This window comes from Hevea brasiliensis, chromosome 16, assembly GCF_030052815.1.
Source record: "Hevea brasiliensis isolate MT/VB/25A 57/8 chromosome 16, ASM3005281v1, whole genome shotgun sequence".
In the NCBI taxonomy this organism is placed as follows: domain Eukaryota; kingdom Viridiplantae; phylum Streptophyta; class Magnoliopsida; order Malpighiales; family Euphorbiaceae; genus Hevea; species Hevea brasiliensis.
In genome coordinates this window covers 61,275,725-61,292,957 of record NC_079508.1, presented here as the reverse complement: position 1 = coordinate 61,292,957, position 17,233 = coordinate 61,275,725, and the positions used below count along the sequence as shown (strand labels likewise).

Sequence of the window (17,233 nt, the reverse complement as noted above, 5' to 3'; positions counted from 1 at the left end):
CTTTTTAATATTTATAAAATATTAAGTATATGTTAAAAATAAATATATTAAAATAAAAAATATATACTATTTGGTTAGCTCAATTAATTTTCATTTTAATTTTTTTTTTATAAATTTTTGAGTTTAATTCTTTAAACTAATACTAAAATAAAAAAAAATTATTGAATAATTGAATCAACTAAATCACACCGGTTCAATCATCGTATCATCGTATCGACTTGATCACACATTGTCATTTTTTAAATCTAATTCAATTACAAATTTAGATGAATTTAAAAGTCAATTCATTAGTTCAATGGATCAAATTGACTCAAATTTAACAACATTTGCATGTCCAATAATAAAAGATTTTGTGCTTTTTCTATAATAAACATGTTGCTTAGACAATAAGAATACATTAATTGAAAAAAGATGTTACCACCGATTCTACAACTGAAGTGACTAATGACATATTGAGTTTTGATAACCTGGAATATTCACCATGGGACGATGGACTTGTTAGAAGTGCTAAGCTCCTTTATTAAAGAATTAATTATTATTTTTCTTAAAAAAAGAAAAAAAAGAAAAGAGAATCAATTAGTGAGCGTAGTTGTGCTTACCTCACCTACCACATTAGCATAGAAAGGCTAGGGTATGTTGTTATTTTAGTTAATAAAATATTAAGTAAATTGGAGATTGGTGCATGTGAACAGACATTGCAATCTATGTAGAAATTTTGCATTGTCAAATTAAGCATTTTTTGAACGTCAAGGAACAAGTGGCTCAAGTTGTTGCAAAAAGTCTGCAGTCTCTGGTTATGCCAAAATGTCAGCATTTGCGTTATTCCAAATTTCAAAACGTATATGGTGCTTCATCGAGAAAAAGAAATTTGGACACTCAATATTTCATATAGACAAATAAAAATATTAGTATTTTTACTTTATATATATATTACAATAATATTATTTTATAAAGAAAATAAAATAATAGGATTTCAACTCTTCATGACTATTTAAATTTAAAAGGTTCATAATTGAATTAAAATTCATTGATTTCCTTTTTCATTAGTATCTATACAATAATATTTTTAAAATAAAATGAAATAATAGGATCTGAACATGTAATTTAGATACTTGATTTAATTAATAATTTAATGATAATAACTCTTTTATTTTTATTTAGAGACTTTTTTTGATTGGTGAACTTTATTTAGAGACTTTCTTTTTTTAAGGAAGAATAATTTAGAGACTTAGTTACACATGAAAAATATGAAATAATTATTAATTACGTTATTGGTGTGTGCTTTGGTTGTTGGTGGTAGGTTGTGCGCAACCGGATTTAAATTAAAATTTTAATATGATTTTGTTTTTATTTTTAAATATTTTAATTCTATTTGATTTGATTCTCGAATATTTTGTTTTAATTTGATATGACCTTGATATAATATGATTTTTACTGATTTTTGATAAAATATAAAAATTGAACTAAAACACCCAAACAAATTTTATTTCATACAATTATTATCAATTCAATTTTAAAATTTAAAATCATGTATATTCGTAATTGGTGATATAGTTTTATTTACCAAAAGAGTTTACCATAAAGATGAATAAATAATGAAAATTAAATAAAAAAAAAATACATGCATGTGTTCATTGAAGTGAATAATCAATAGATTTGGTTCTCAATCGAATTAATTAAAAAAATTAAAATATAAATCTTAATCAGTTAAAATAAAATGTGGTTCTAAAAAAAAATCTACAACATGAGAAGCGATTTGCAAGTAAATTTGATTAGTTTTCTAAATCTAAAATTAGTTATTTTTTAATTTTAATTTAAACATTTAAAACAACAATATCAAAAAATAAAAAATAAAAAATAAAAAAACTCAAATATTTAAATTTTTTAACAATTAAATTAAAATTAATAATATCTAGTTAGATTTGGTTTGTGATTATAAATATAATACTAATGTAACAGATGTTAGACACGATTCGAATTTATACTCTTAATCTCTTATAAAAATTTTTTTTTAAAAAATTATAATTTTAAAACCAAATAATAATATCGATTTAATGGTGGATCGAATTTTAAAACTACTATTAAAAGGTGCCTTAGTAGTGCAAGAATGAAAGAATGAAAAAGCTGGGCTCCATTGCTTGAAGGAATCATCTTCTATCAACTGGGAAAAACGTGACGAACAAAAAAACTAAAAGCCTCTATAATAATTAAAAGCTTTTGGGAATTTGCAGGATATTTCCTTCATTTATTTATCTTTCAAAATAGTAGTTCAATAATTCCCATAAATAATTTAGAAAAAGAACCAAAAAGTTAATTCAATTGAAATAAGTGCACAAACGCAGAAAAGAAAATACTATATATATATATATATATATATATATATATATATATATATATATTTCTGAAAAAGTAGAAAAGATTATATAAATTAAGCTAGATTGCTAAAAGTAATGGGTTAAAGCTATGATTGGATATTTGGTGCCTTTGATCCCATGTTCACGGCATTCATAATTCATTTGGAAACCATGAATCAAGCATGCTTATCATTAGATACATTACAAACAAGTCATTAAAAAACCAGGCCCCACGTCATTCACCGTACAAAAGCACGCCAGTTTCACTTTCACCGGCTAACCAGGTAGTAGGTTTAATACAGTTTATATCACTATTTAAATTATTTAGCATTAAATTTATTTATATATCTTTATTGTAAAATTTTTAAAACAATTAACTAATTTTTATAATAATATTTAAATTAAAATTAAATGTTTATCTTCAGAAAAAAAAATCAATCAATTTAAATTTGACCTTTGAAAAAGTCATTCTAATATATATATATATATATATATATATATATATAATGATAATTTAATTTCATATATCTAATTTAATTGATTACAATAAAATATTCAATTTGATTATTATTTCAGTGACTTCATTATTTATAATTTAAATTAAATTTGAATAATTTCATTTTAATAAATTAAAATTAAAGAATGAAATTGAAATAAATTTTAAGTTGAAAAAGAAGTAAATAAATATTACATATATAGTAATCAGAAAATTGATTAAACCCCGTGAAGTGACTTTTTAAAAACTCAATTAAATTTAACTAATTTTATTATAATAAATTAAAATTAAATAATAAAAATATAACAAAATTCAGAAATTTAGAAACGATTAATAAAAATAATTTTTATCTTCAACAAATGTAGAAATCCACCTTCATTTGAATCAGCCAAGTCAATGTTCAATTCATTAAGGAAAATATAAAAAATTATAATAATAGAAATAACTTAATATAATATTAAAATATAATTTAAAATTAAAAGAACTAAAAATTCAAAATATGATAACTTAATGAGAGGCAGTGGATGGGTCAAAGCCTGTACCATGACTTTTAGGCGTGAAAGATCGAAATGCCATGATAGCATAAGGTATTAAGGATTACACGTGGTAATTCCGCTATCTCATAAAGTTACGCCTTTTTTTTTTTTTTTTTTTTTTTCTTTTAAAGGGCAGACGCAGGAGTATTGTTAGACAATATTTCCACAGCCCCCTTTATCGCTGTATATGAAACGCCATTGCCTTTTCACATCCTGCCATTATCTTCAGTAACAGGATACTAGCTTTTCACAATTTATCATCTCCACCATTCACTAGTTGCCTTTATTTCATTGCCATGTCGATGAAAGATTTATTTAAAAAAAAAAGGACAGCCACTTTTGGAAATTTTATAATGAGAATAAGTTTTATTTTTTAATAATTATACATCAGAAATTATACTTGATGATTATGTCTCCAGATGCCAACTATTGAGTTTGCGATACAAATAGTTGTGAGAATGATTTTAGCTGTGCTTACACTTTAATGTTTAAGGTAGTAAATTTTAAAGTGAATGTAATCAAACATAGTATAATTTATTACAATAATTATAGGTATATTATTCAGTTGATAAGTATTACGCTTGAGTCTTTATATTTTAGTTTCTAATTAGCTTATTCTTAATTAATGATAATGATAATGAAAAATTAGTGGATGCATTTTAACTTTAAATGGTTTAAGGCTTTTATAGGGAGGTTTATAATTTGCTTCCTATATACATGAGGACCTATTGATATAAATGGACACCTGGCAATTTAAGAGAGTGTAGTCACGTAGGGATGACAGATGAGTAAAATATCTCTGAAATTTAATTTACCTGAACCCGAATTTATTTAATATTTTTAAAATTTAAACATATTTAATTTTATATTTTAATTTAAAATTTATATAAAAATTTATTTTTTATTAATAATTTATATTTTAAAATTTAATAATTTTATAAAATATTTAAATTTTATTTTATTTAAAATAAAATATAAATTTTATAAATGTTATTATCAAAAATATATATTTTAAATTTAACTAAATATTTATATAAACGAATTTAAATAATAGATATCATGTAAAATATGAATTTAAATTTATCATAGATATTATTTTTAAATTAAAATTTAATTATATATTATTTAAATTCATCCGATCAGATCAAATTCTTATAAAAATTTGATCTATTACAATCCCTATTGCCACGTTTCTAAGCTTTGTTCTTTTTTTCCAAAGGAAATTCTCTAAGCTTAGTTCTCTGCATACGTTTTAGTTTGTAACAGTCATCTTCAATGCGCATAGGTTTTTTAATATTATTATTAAAATTATTATTAAGAAAATATTTTTAAACTATATTTATGATAAATATTTAAAAGTAATTTTAATATCTTTTAATTATAACAAATTGCAAAATAATTTAATAAAATTTTTTTAACAGCATCTTAAAAAATTTTTAAAATTTTCTTTTTATCAATGGCGATATATAGATTATGGCCATTTCGGTTGGTTTGGGGGTTTAATCGCGATGCTTTAAAACAAGGATTATCGTTTCTCTATTTTGACTGAATAATTAAATCTAACTGAAAAATTAAATTTAACTGAATTGAGTTTTTTTTTAATTTTTAAAATTTTAATTTGTTAATTTAATTAAAATATATTTATTTTAATTTATAAGCTCTAAAAATATATTGACGTATTTATTTATAACAACTTATGAACTTATAAATTGAGTTTATAAATGTGTTTTATAAGTTATTTTTTATTATACACATTAATTAATTATCAGTTAGTTATAATTAAATATGTAACTGTTTAAAATTTTAAATGCTTATAAATTTTAATTAACTTAGTTTAAAGTACTTAATGGTTATAAGCTAATTTTTATAAATTAAGTCAAATACTCTTTAAAAGGAAAAAAATATAAATATAGACAATTGAAAATTTTTATTTAGAGATATACGAGTAAAGGAGAATAATTTTCTGGTTAAGTTAGTTAGTTGGGCTTTCATAAAAAAAAAAAACCTTCATATATTTATATGCTTACTTTATAATTATTATTTTCAAAGTTATAATTATTATTTTAAAAGTATCATAATAAATTTTTAATTAAAAAATAATAAATTAAATTCAATTAAATCAAATTAAATAAATTATTTTTATTTTTTAATGTTATTTACTTTGAGATTATTGACCCTCTTAATCGGAACAAAGCTATTCATAACTAATTTATTTTGATTTAATTTAATTACAAATTTAGTTCAATTTTCCATTTAATACTTTTAAAATCACTAAATTTCAAACCAAACAATCAGAAACAACCAAATGCTCATCCTTATAATTTGAGATTGGATAGAACGACTTGCCCAATGACTGCATCATTCCAAATTCTTAATATTGGTTTATATATAAAAAATAAATATTATTTTTACGGGGCTCCAACTAAAATACTATGATTTTTGAGCATAAGATTGTTAATTCATTAGAAGTAATAAAAAAATTTTATTTTATTTGATTTCAACTGCTCGAAATTTTAAAATTTGAAAGAAAATTAATTATTATTAAATTAAAATTATCAATTTTTTTAATAAAGAGTTTATTAACGCAAGTTTTTTTTTTTAGTACATATATTATACAAATGAGGAGTTTGTAAAAGTTATTAAATATATTCAAATATATATAAATTTATTTTTTTTTATATTTAAGTATATATATATAAATTCTTTGCCAAATTGCGGGGAAGAATCCCATCGAATTATTTGACAAGTCGATTGGGAATTTGTGGAAAAGTAGAATCGTTAAATTTGAAGGAGATTGATTGGTAAGACATTCTAACGTAATTACTAATCAAAGAAAGCAATGCAGCTGTAAAAAAAAAAAAAGAAAAAAAAAAAAAAGAAGAAGACCGGTAAGTCAGTTACCCGGTAAAAGCAATGTAGACCCTCCAATCAGATTCCATATACAAGCAGATCAATAGATAAACCAGAATCTAAAACCCGCTACCTTTTTAGTGAGAAAGAGATTATTTAGTACATAAACTCTTTTCCTAAATATATAAGGAAAATATATATTTAAAGCAATATAATTTTTTTAATGTCTCATATGTATATAATAATTATTTTTTAATTAATTAATTTAAAAAAAACTCTTTAATTATTTTTCCTTTTTACTAAAGTAAGGAATATAATTATTAATATTTATTTTTTTTTAAAAATAAACAATAAAGTTTTTATTAAGTGAAATAAAATACAAATTTAAAACACAAAAACAAATTCCTTATATAAAATATAATAAGAATAATTATTATAATATAATATTTATTTGAATATATAATTTTTTTAAAAATAAATTATTATTATGTAATTTAAAAAATTACATATTATACGAGTCTCCAATCCCATAAAAAAAAAAAAATAAATAAAAATTTAGCATTCTTTACATTTTCAACACTGTAACCCGCCGATAAAAGCTAACCTAAGCCTCCCTCTGCCCACATCTCTCTATTCTTTATAGACTTGTCTCTGCCAAGTTCGCACACCCACACAGATAGGAAGGAGGAAGAAGAGAACAAGAAGAGAAGAGTTGTCAATTGTTCCTGTGTGGATATGTCGCTTCTTTCAGATCTCATCAACCTTAACCTCTCGGACACCACCGACAAGATAATCGCCGAGTACATATGGTGCGTCTTTTCTGTGTTTGTAGACTCTACTTGCACTAGATACACTTTTACGTATTCATATACATGCCAATGCGATTAACTATGTGTTTGTGCTAATGCGCGTGCTTTATTTCTTGTGATCCATTCTATCATTGGCGTTCTGGGATTGCTGTTTCTGTTCAGGCACAAAAAATGTCATTTGATTTGGTTTTTTGGGATTTGGATTTTTTTTTTTTGGTTTTTAACTGTGTCAGATTTTTGTTCTTATTTTTTCCTGTTCATTGAACTACTGTACTAGTGGGTTGTTGCAGTTCTTCTTGTTATAAAAGATCTTAGTTTTTTTTTTCTTTTTTTTTCCCCCCTCTTTATGTTCTTCTTTAAGATGGTTATTGTGAAAAGAATCTTTAAGGCTATACTTGTTATAACTCATCAAGGCTAAAAAATATTTGATTTTTTTTTTTTTTTTAAAGTTTTGGCTAAAAAACAGAGCATTCCCTGTTGTTCTTCATATGTCCATGGTGGATGAATTGGATGTTTGTTAAGTTTTTCTTTGTCTTTGTTTTCAAAAATATCGGTGCTATTTCTCTTTAAGGTTTTATTAATCAGTACTATCTTTGTTGGTGTTTCCTATGGATTTTTGCACTTACCCTGCTTTGCAACTATCCAATTGGCCTATATTTCTCTTTAAACTACATCTCTCTTTATTTTTACAGGATTGGTGGATCCGGCATGGACATGCGGAGTAAAGCAAGGGTATAAAGATTAACAATGTTTGTTCTTTTGAAAGAGGACAAAAAGGAGAACAATTTTGAAAAGAAAAGCAATGCTTTTGTTGTTGTTAAATTTATTTTATTATTATTATTATTTTTTTGTGTATAGACTCTTTCTGGTCCAGTTAGTGATCCTTCAAAGCTCCCCAAGTGGAACTATGATGGTTCCAGCACAGGGCAGGCTCCTGGAGAAGACAGCGAAGTCATTCTATAGTAAGGATTTGTTCTTAATTCTTGTCTTTTTTAACCTTTTATCTACTCCTAATACTGATTTGGCTTTGATGTAATGAAATAGTCCTCAAGCTATTTTCAGGGATCCATTTAGGAGGGGCAACAACATCCTCGTGAGTTTCTACTCTGTCGCTATAAATGTATTACTGAAATTGGGTTTTTTTTTTTTTTTTGGCTCAATCGTGTCAATTTCTAATTGATTTAATTAATTAGGTGATGTGTGATGCTTACACCCCAGCTGGTGAGCCAATTCCAACAAACAAGAGACATGCTGCTGCTAAGATCTTCAGCCAACCTGAAGTTGTTGCTGAAGAGCCTTGGTAAGTTACTGTAATTATGCTTTTGTTGAGAATTTTTTTGTTTTGAATTATGTTGTTACTTGATTTTGGAAAAAACAGGTACGGCATTGAGCAAGAATACACCTTGTTGCAGAAAGATGTTAAATGGCCTATTGGATGGCCCGTTGGTGGTTACCCTGGCCCTCAGGTAATCGAACTCCTAGTTTCTAATCCTTTGAAATTTTGAGTCCTTCTCTTTTGTCACTACAACAGATTGTTTTGGACTGTCTGTGCTAGTGAAAATATCTCTAGGTTTCTCATTCTTGACTCCCATTCAAAGTTTGGTGCTCCACCCTATTACACGTGTTTGCCTGTGCTTTTGTCTGCTTCCATCTATAGATGTTTATTGGCAATTTGTTTTGATTTGCAATTGTGGTTGTAATCATTTGTTGACTGTAACAGGGACCATACTACTGTAGTATTGGTGCTGATAAGTCCTTTGGGCGAGACGTTGTTGACTCACACTACAAGGCTTGCCTATATGCTGGCATCAACATTAGTGGTATCAATGGAGAAGTGATGCCAGGCCAGGTATTAAAGATATAATAAAAGCTTCCTTTTCTCCTGTTTTAAATTCAACTAGTCTCTGATTCTGAATTATTTTCCGTGTTTATGCAGTGGGAATTTCAAGTCGGACCTGCAGTTGGTATCTCTGCTGGAGATGAATTGTGGGTTGCTCGCTACATTTTAGAGGTAATATCGCCTATATGATTACAGAAAAATAAGAGTATTATTCCAATTGTTGTATTGTTCACTTAAGTACCTATTTCAACAGAGGATTACGGAGATTGCCGGAGTTGTCCTTTCTTTTGATCCCAAGCCAATTCAGGTCAAACTCTTTCCCTTTTGCTGTTCAAGGGAATTTGTATTTTCATGTCAACATTTGTAATGGGAATTCGGTTCTTGTAACACAGGGAGATTGGAATGGTGCTGGAGCTCACACAAACTATAGGTGAGCTATATCATTGTGTATAACTTTTATCTTGATCTATTTCTGTTGATTTTCCATTATTTGGGTTGTCTTTTACAATGCTTGTAGTACAAAGTCAATGAGGAGTGATGGAGGCTATGAGGTCATCAAGAAAGCAATTGAGAAGTTGGGGCTGAGGCACAAAGAACACATTGCTGCATATGGGGAAGGGAATGAACGCAGGCTAACTGGACGACACGAAACAGCTGACATCAACACTTTCTTATGGGTATAAAACATAAAAATATGTTTGTCGTTGTTGTTGCAGGTTCACGTTTTCCTCATTTGATTGTATGCCTTAAAAGAGATTGCTTACATTTTACTCTTTTGGCAGGGTGTTGCTAACCGTGGAGCCTCAATTCGTGTTGGCCGAGACACAGAGAAGCAAGGAAAAGGATATTTTGAGGACAGGAGGCCTGCATCAAACATGGATCCATATGTTGTGACTTCCATGATTGCAGAAACCACAATCCTGTGGAAACCATAAGCAAATGCAGCAAGAACTGTGTTTCAGCGGGAACTTCTCCTCCATTTGGTTTTAACTTGGTATAAGCAAGCTCATTGTTTCCTCATTTTCCTGCTGTCTCACCAGTTTGCCCTTGTATGGGAGGTGTAGCAAGATTGGGTAATTGCTTCCTTGCATATTTGTGTTGTGTTGAATAATATAAAACGCTGTAATATCAGTAACATTATTATTGGGCAGATTTTTGTGTATTTTCTAAGGTTTTGCATTTTTTGTTATGCTGTTTCCGCTGGTTGCTTTGTTCATCTTCAACCATTTCAATCAGTGGTGAAACTATAACTTAGAGTTGAAGTCGAAACGAAGAGTCGCACTGGATTCGTTTCGACTTCAACTTCAAACAGTCAATTCATTTCCAAATTAACTAAATAATCAAAATATTAAAATATGATTGCTGATGAGAGTTGATCTAATTGGTTAAAATTTAGTCAGTGTGCTCCCATTAAACAAAGAGTTTGAATTTCATCGACTATCAATTTATAAATTAATTAAGTTAAAATTTCAATCTTCAATATCAATTCTTTAATTCCTTAAAAGAAAACCCTAAAAAGAAGAAAAAGGCACAAATTAGTCTGTGATTAGTCATCACAGAACCGTGACCATATAGAATCGATGATCTTATTGAAAAACAGTAAAGACAAATAAATATATTTCATATCAATTAGTTTACAAGTTCATAACTTACTCTAGCACTAACTGTTGCAACTACATTGTCATTTTATGCTAAATATTCAATTACTTAATCACATTTTAATGATTATATTTTTAATAAAATTGACAATAAAACTATCATGCAAAGTTACTAATGCATGAAAACTTGTAGAGGATATTTTTTTGTTTTACATTAACAAAAAAGATATTTAATATTAATTAGCTATTATTATGTTGATATTAAAAATACTTGATATTAACTAGATATTACTATATTAAATTTTTTTTTTTTTACACTAAGTCCTTTTATTTTTATAAAAAAAAAAAAAAACTAAAAATTTGAACTCTGAATTAAAATGCTGAAGTACAGAGTGAATATCTTTCATACTTTAAGCGTCTTTCAAGCTTGGGAAAAGTTAACTTGCAATAGCTGAATGATGAAATCAAGCGAGTCGAAGCTGAAATTTCTTGACTAATGGTTCAGGCAATACACTTATAAAAGTGAAGGTGCCTATCGACGAATGAATTTTTTTTTTTTAAGTAACCTGTATTTATGTAATTTCTCGTATCTCAATTCCCCCCAAGTCAAAATCTCATTGTAGATAAGGGTTAGGGTGTGCAGGAGAAGCTCTGTTTTATATTAATAATAAAATAACAATCATATTTTTATATAATCAGCGCTTTAGATATTATTTATTCTCAAAAGGGTTAATTTTTTTTAATAAAAAAAAGAAAGTGCTTCAAATAAAATTAATTACACATTCGGCTTAAGTAGAGGAGCATTTGCCCTTTAGTTTGACATAATCTTCAACCCCTCTAAAACAAATTTGAATTTGCTTTTTAAAACTCCAGAATAGCATAATTATATAGATCAACAAATTTAATTGACTACTAAAAGCAAAAACAATACTAAGCTATCATTCTACAGTCGCTTTCAAAATGGTTGATAACAATCCGAGCATGGCTTTCTCGCTCCAAAATTTTTCATTTTCAAACAGGAAAGGCATCCTCTTCCAAAGAGTAAACACTTACCAGCTAAGATAACATCAACTATCTTGCAAAGCCTTCATCAAATACAATCGGTTGAAGCTCTGTCCAGAAACCCTGCAAAGTTATGGTGGAAACACATAATGAGACAATGAAGATGAATAAATAATAGACAAAGGTAACTACAGATAGCAGAAATTTAAATTCCTTAGCATTTCACAATTTATTCAAATCAGTGTTTTTTCATAGAATTTACGTGCATCAAAAGAATAAACAAAATAACTATTCACTAAACGCAAAAATTTGCAAGCCCATACAGATATTACCTCCTTCCAATCAGAGATATTGGACAACTATTATTTACCAATAGCGATTACACAAAAAACATATTTTACTAGCACAAAAATCCACTGAGAAAATCCATCACATTTATTTTATATTTCTGGTTTTCAACGTGGTCAAGATGATAATTACAAATCCTATCAACTCAAGCACATTTTTTAATTTTTTAGAGATTATCAAGGCTGCAATTAGCTATAAGTGAATCTCCTAGAAATGCAAGACTCGGAAAAGTCGCCTAACAAAAACAACATGGAGCAAAATATATGACGCCTTATTTTGTCCCACTCACATCTAAAGATTGGTAAGGGCAACAGGGCTTTCACACACAAGCATAGAAACTTGAACAAGTTACACTTTGCACAATAATTACAAATTAGGTTGTTTATTTTACAGTAAAATATGTACAAGCCTAACAAGGGGCATAGTGAAACAAGAAGATAGAACAGCTTTCCCAAATAATAGTCAAAATATATTATGTAAAAGCTTCCATGATGGTGGCAAGAAGAGTGGGTGCAATAACCCAAAGTTTGACAAAATCATCTACCTTGTGAAGAGAAGGCATGAAATTAAGGGATACAATTGCAGCCAGCCTCTAAAATCCACAACATACCCGTTAATTTGGTTGCAAAAGTTTGCAATTTGATTGGTGATGAGGAAGCTATCCAACCGTGATGGCTCAGGGATTGGCTTAAAAATGGGATTTGAAGGATCCTCCTCAGGCAAAGGATCTTCTCCTGCAGCTTTACGTGCCATGTTCTCTGACCTACACACATTATAGAACCCATTAAAGACAACTATGAAAATATAATAAACCGATTAATAATAAAAGAAATAACACTAGCATCAAGAGGCAGAACTGGGAAGAGAATAATAATTCAGTTAAAGACTGTTATTCCACGATTCAAAACTTTTCAAGGCAACTGAAACAGTTCAAAAGGAGCTATCTGGCAAGCTAGTTGGAGATGTGATCTCGCCTCCATGCACATCTAATTATGCTTCTCAACCTTCACCAGGTTTCAACAGTCTTTTTTACCACCAAAGAAAAGCTTTGACCATGCTTATACCTCAACTAAATAAAAAAGCTTTTGTGAGGTTTCTAGAGAAGACTCTGTATAAGTTCAACTAGTATTGACCACAGATTGCATAACTCACTTTGTGCCTTCCCTAATAGTAGGAGATAAGTTCAGGCCACAAGAGAGTATGGAAAGGACTCCGTCATTGTTAAGACTCCTCAATCTCATCCTTCTTGTCATGCCATTATCAACCAAAGGAAAGAAGATCAAAGATTAGGAAAGACATAAACCATGTATCTATTGACATCAACCCAACGGAGGAGCATAAAAACCCTTCCCAAACCAATACCACCCAAAGAATTAGCCAGGCAAAGCCAAGTGATTATAGCCAAACTAAACTGATGCTGATCATAGTATCCATTAGGTAAATTAGGCCTTTCGAAAGTTCAACAATGAACTGGAATTAGAAAAATTAGACCCATCGTTGCCACATGAAATAAGCGCTGGAAAACTTAGGTGTGATGCCTATGGTATTCTAAGGGCCTCTTTGGTATTACTATTGAAACTGTTGTTGAGAAAAATACTTTTTTAAATATATTAATTAAAAAGTATTAAAAATGATTTAAAATTAAATTTGATAAGTTTGTCATTAGAATACTAAAATTATTAAATAGCTTTTTCAACGGCATTTAAAATAGTACTTTTTAGCCCTCAAACAACAATAACACAAATAACAAACAGGCACCAAGTGTGAAACCAACACAAATAACAAACAGGCACTAAGGGTGAAACCTAGAACCTTTGGTTCTTTACTTTCATAGGAAATCCTATAAATAGCTACAAGTTTTAGCCACCTAAAGTCAGCCTTAGTTATCTATAGGACAATCTAAACATAATGCTTCTAAATTTACTCAAAATCAGTTGTACAAACAAAACCATCAGCCTATTACTTCGCCTGTGAGCAATAATGAGGGATCGATTGAGATCAAACTAAACTACAGATGAAGAAACCTAGAACCCAACTTAACTAAGCCTCATTTCTAAGATAGTTAACAGTCAGCCAAATATACCTTTCCTTCTACTTGGCACCCACTCAAAGCCAAACCTTTTTATCATCTGTTGCCAATTAATGAAACCTATTTACCATGTCAGTCATGTCAGTTTTGGTCCTTGTCAGCTTTTAATTTCATGACATGCTTCATAGTAACATTCCTTTTAGTTTTATTACTTCTCCTGTTTTGCTCCCAAATAAAGTGTGACATAACTTGCCTAGGACCAAAAAGTTCTTGTACTAAGCATGCTTTACCTTCTCTTCTGAAGCCATGCTTGTTGCTGAGCTTGCTGGCGTGAAAGATTCCGATAGTAAAATTGGAACTGCAAAAGAAGGCACATTTCACATTATAAAAACAGGCCATTCAAACCTGGAATATTAGGAAAAGGACAACAAACCTTCTGCTGTTCCATTGACAATTCATCCATGCACTCAATCAAGAATTCAACATTTCTCTCCATAAATGGATTAGTCGATAATTGCAAACGATCATAATCACACTAAAAACAGAAAACAGTGTAGAATGTTAAAATAAAGAGGGAATTAAATTTACTAAAATGTCTCTCACAAGTAGTCAATAACTTACCTGGGTGATGGGTGAATCAGCTTCTAGCTCAGTCATAAAGGCACTGATAAGTGCAGAATTTGAAACTTTGATCTGCGATATAAAAAATAGCATATTTATTTAAAATACAAATCATGCAGCCTCCTTCCAGTTTAAACAATCATTAATGAAGTAAAGGTAACAAATTATTCTAGGAAGAAAGAAAAAATAAGAATGGTTTTAGAAGCTGACAGGAATTTCCTCAAAAATATCAACCCATGACAAATTTCTCTCTCTCAACCTATTGGAGCAAAAGAGAAGTCAGAATGGGATTACATTTGAATAGTTCAAAGCTGCATAAACACATAAGCAACAGGAAAAAAATCCTTACTTCTCCCCAGTAAAATTATTACTGCGGTACAGTTCCATGAAGGCATCTGAAAGTTTCAAGGCCTTGAGAGCTAAGACACCCTGATTGGATCTTGAAGGATCATAAATGATACATACACATCGTCTAATATTTTCCTGCAATCACCAATATATAATTGTTGAAAAATAAAGAAGCATTCACCTTTGGCAAGGTAATCAAATAAATATGGAAGTGAAAATCATGAACAACAAAATCAAACACAAATGAACTTGAAAGGCATTCAGAATAAAAGTCAGCTCCCTAAAAATCAAATGCTTGTCCATCTTTGCCAAAATGTTAATTTGGTCAAATATCTGATAATTGATACTTCCTCTGAAATCATTAAGTCTACCTTTGGCAGCAAGAATGAATAAGAATTTTGAGAAAGAGATAAAAGAAACTTCTAATAATTTATTATGGGTTGGCGATGGGTTGATATCCACAAGCATTGATCCCATATAAACTACAGTAGAAATTAATATTAAGGTGGAAGTCAAGGTTGTTCATCTTGGAAAGAACACACGAGGCAAACATGATGATGTTAAACAGGATTCTGACTTTGCTAAATCTTATGAAGCACAGAAGGCAACGGATAGAAAATAATCAGATTTCTATGCTAATCAATCAAGAGACAAGCATCTAGATTCTCAAAAGAAAGTGCACCTATGCAGCTTTTTTCTTTTTTAGCTTCATATCTCCTATTTTATTACAATGACAAAATTAAAGATGCAGAAGGCACGTTAAAATTGATGCATGCCATTATGGAGGCAAAAATTAATAAAATCAATACCTGGTAGTTCATAAAGGTCTCAATCAATTCCACAGTTTGAAAAGAACCTAACAATGTTGATTGGTACCTGAAATTGAGGTAAAGAAACCAATGAATCACATACTGGACCTAGATTTTCCTTTATGGACAGATATTCATTCATGCAGTTGCAACTGTGTTATTGTCAACTAATGAACAAGACCCTTTGCAACTAATGAAAAAAGGATGCCATGGGCAAACATGAACTCAGTAAATCAAACTCACCATCCAACTGTATTATTGTCAACATTAACCTCCCTCAAGCATCTCATCATTTCAAGCTGGTAATTGGCGCCATCGGCTTCAATCTCTTCATCCTCCTCCCGAATCTGCATAAAACAAAGATAGAAATGAAGATAAAAGAAATTAACATCAACCAAAAGAACAAGAAGATAAGATTCATCATACCGGGAAAGGGAAACAGTTAGTAACTTCGAGAACGCTACCAACATCCAACCCAAGAAGCTGACCAGTGACCAAAGCCGGAGAAAACTCCTTGCAGTGTTTGATTATCTTCAAGATAACCTGTTCATCATTGAAACTAAGTTATTATTCGATGATCAGATGGTAATAAAAACAGAGAGAGAGAGAGAGAGAGAGAGAGAGAGAGAGAGAGAGTACCAGTCCCTCGATCTGAACAACTCGAAGAGAAGGAGCTACCTCCTCCGTTGAGGCTACCTGAAGGAATGATCTTGCCACTGCTGCAGGAAATCAAACTCATAAATACCTTATAAAGAAGAAAATTCCAATTACCATACTACATAAAAAGGTATATTTGTACACACTGTTGCCGCTGTTGTTAGCCATGACTGAGTAGGATCCCGAAGAAGAAGGTTCGGCGATGAGAATTTGGCTATAGCAATTATCAGAGCTTTTGCTTTTGTCACCGCCGCTAACCTTAAACGTCACAGCCCACGCTCTTATCGGGTCAGGTCAATTTGCAAGAAAAACGACCCGACCATTATTCTCAACCCGTATGGCATGAACCGACCTTGGCGCAGATGCGGGTCGGGTTAGATAATCGGCTCCTAATGTAAATTCCACTTTTTCGGGTCTCTTTATAATTTTTTTAATCAGGGGTTTCTTTGTATATTTGGGCTCCATTTAACCCGAAGACATGTAGGCCCAATTAATTATATGATGTTTTATTTAAATCATAATTCATTTGCGCTATATTTTCACAAATACTTGACACTGTTACTCTATTCACTATGTATTACAGCTTTATTTTAGACAAATTAATGGTCTCATAATCAGTCATTATTATGCCATGTCATATTATTTTTTGAAATAATTAATGATAAAAAAATTCTCAAATTACGTTTACTTTATTGAAGTTTGGAACTTTTAATGAAAGTATTTTATTTTTAAATAATGAAACTAAATATTTAATTCAAATAAAACTATTCAATCGATATATTTTTTTAGCAAACAATAGATAGCTTTGATTTAAAAAAAAAAAGAAGAATATTTTCTCTTTAAAATATCTGAAGAAAAGGAGTGTCACTGTCCCATTAGCACAGAATTTCCATTATTCATATATAATTTTGATATATTCATAAACATATTTAAAAT

The 17,233-nt window shown here is 29.3% G+C and overlaps 2 protein-coding genes across 3 annotated transcripts; one reads left to right on the top strand and one right to left on the bottom strand.

The window, feature by feature from the left end:
* The first annotated feature begins 6,774 nt into the window (after positions 1-6,774).
* LOC110672051 (glutamine synthetase cytosolic isozyme 2) lies at positions 6,775-10,035 on the top strand. The gene is made up of 12 exons (XM_058137983.1): positions 6,775-7,045; positions 7,738-7,777; positions 7,904-8,007; positions 8,090-8,138; positions 8,239-8,345; positions 8,424-8,511; positions 8,766-8,894; positions 8,982-9,056; positions 9,139-9,192; positions 9,278-9,315; positions 9,403-9,562; positions 9,668-10,035. Exons 1-12 carry the CDS (start codon positions 6,972-6,974, stop codon positions 9,818-9,820), a joined length of 1,071 nt encoding a protein of 356 aa, XP_057993966.1. The 5' UTR covers positions 6,775-6,971; the 3' UTR covers positions 9,821-10,035.
* Positions 10,036-11,336: 1,301 nt separating this feature from the next.
* Positions 11,337-16,601, bottom strand: LOC110672059 (eukaryotic translation initiation factor 3 subunit H). 2 transcript variants are annotated; one of them, XM_021834725.2, is made up of 12 exons: positions 16,444-16,601; positions 16,280-16,359; positions 16,067-16,183; positions 15,884-15,987; positions 15,641-15,707; positions 14,833-14,966; positions 14,694-14,742; positions 14,484-14,555; positions 14,296-14,397; positions 14,153-14,220; positions 12,444-12,596; positions 11,337-11,608 (listed from the first exon to the last, which is right to left on the bottom strand). In XM_021834725.2, exons 1-12 carry the CDS (start codon positions 16,463-16,465, stop codon positions 11,551-11,553), a joined length of 1,026 nt encoding a protein of 341 aa, XP_021690417.2. In that variant the 5' UTR covers positions 16,466-16,601; the 3' UTR covers positions 11,337-11,550. The 2 variants fall into 2 exon arrangements, with proteins under 2 accessions (XP_021690417.2, XP_021690418.2); XM_021834726.2 differs by having other exon boundaries at positions 16,280-16,356; positions 16,444-16,600.
* Positions 16,602-17,233: the final 632 nt, after the last annotated feature.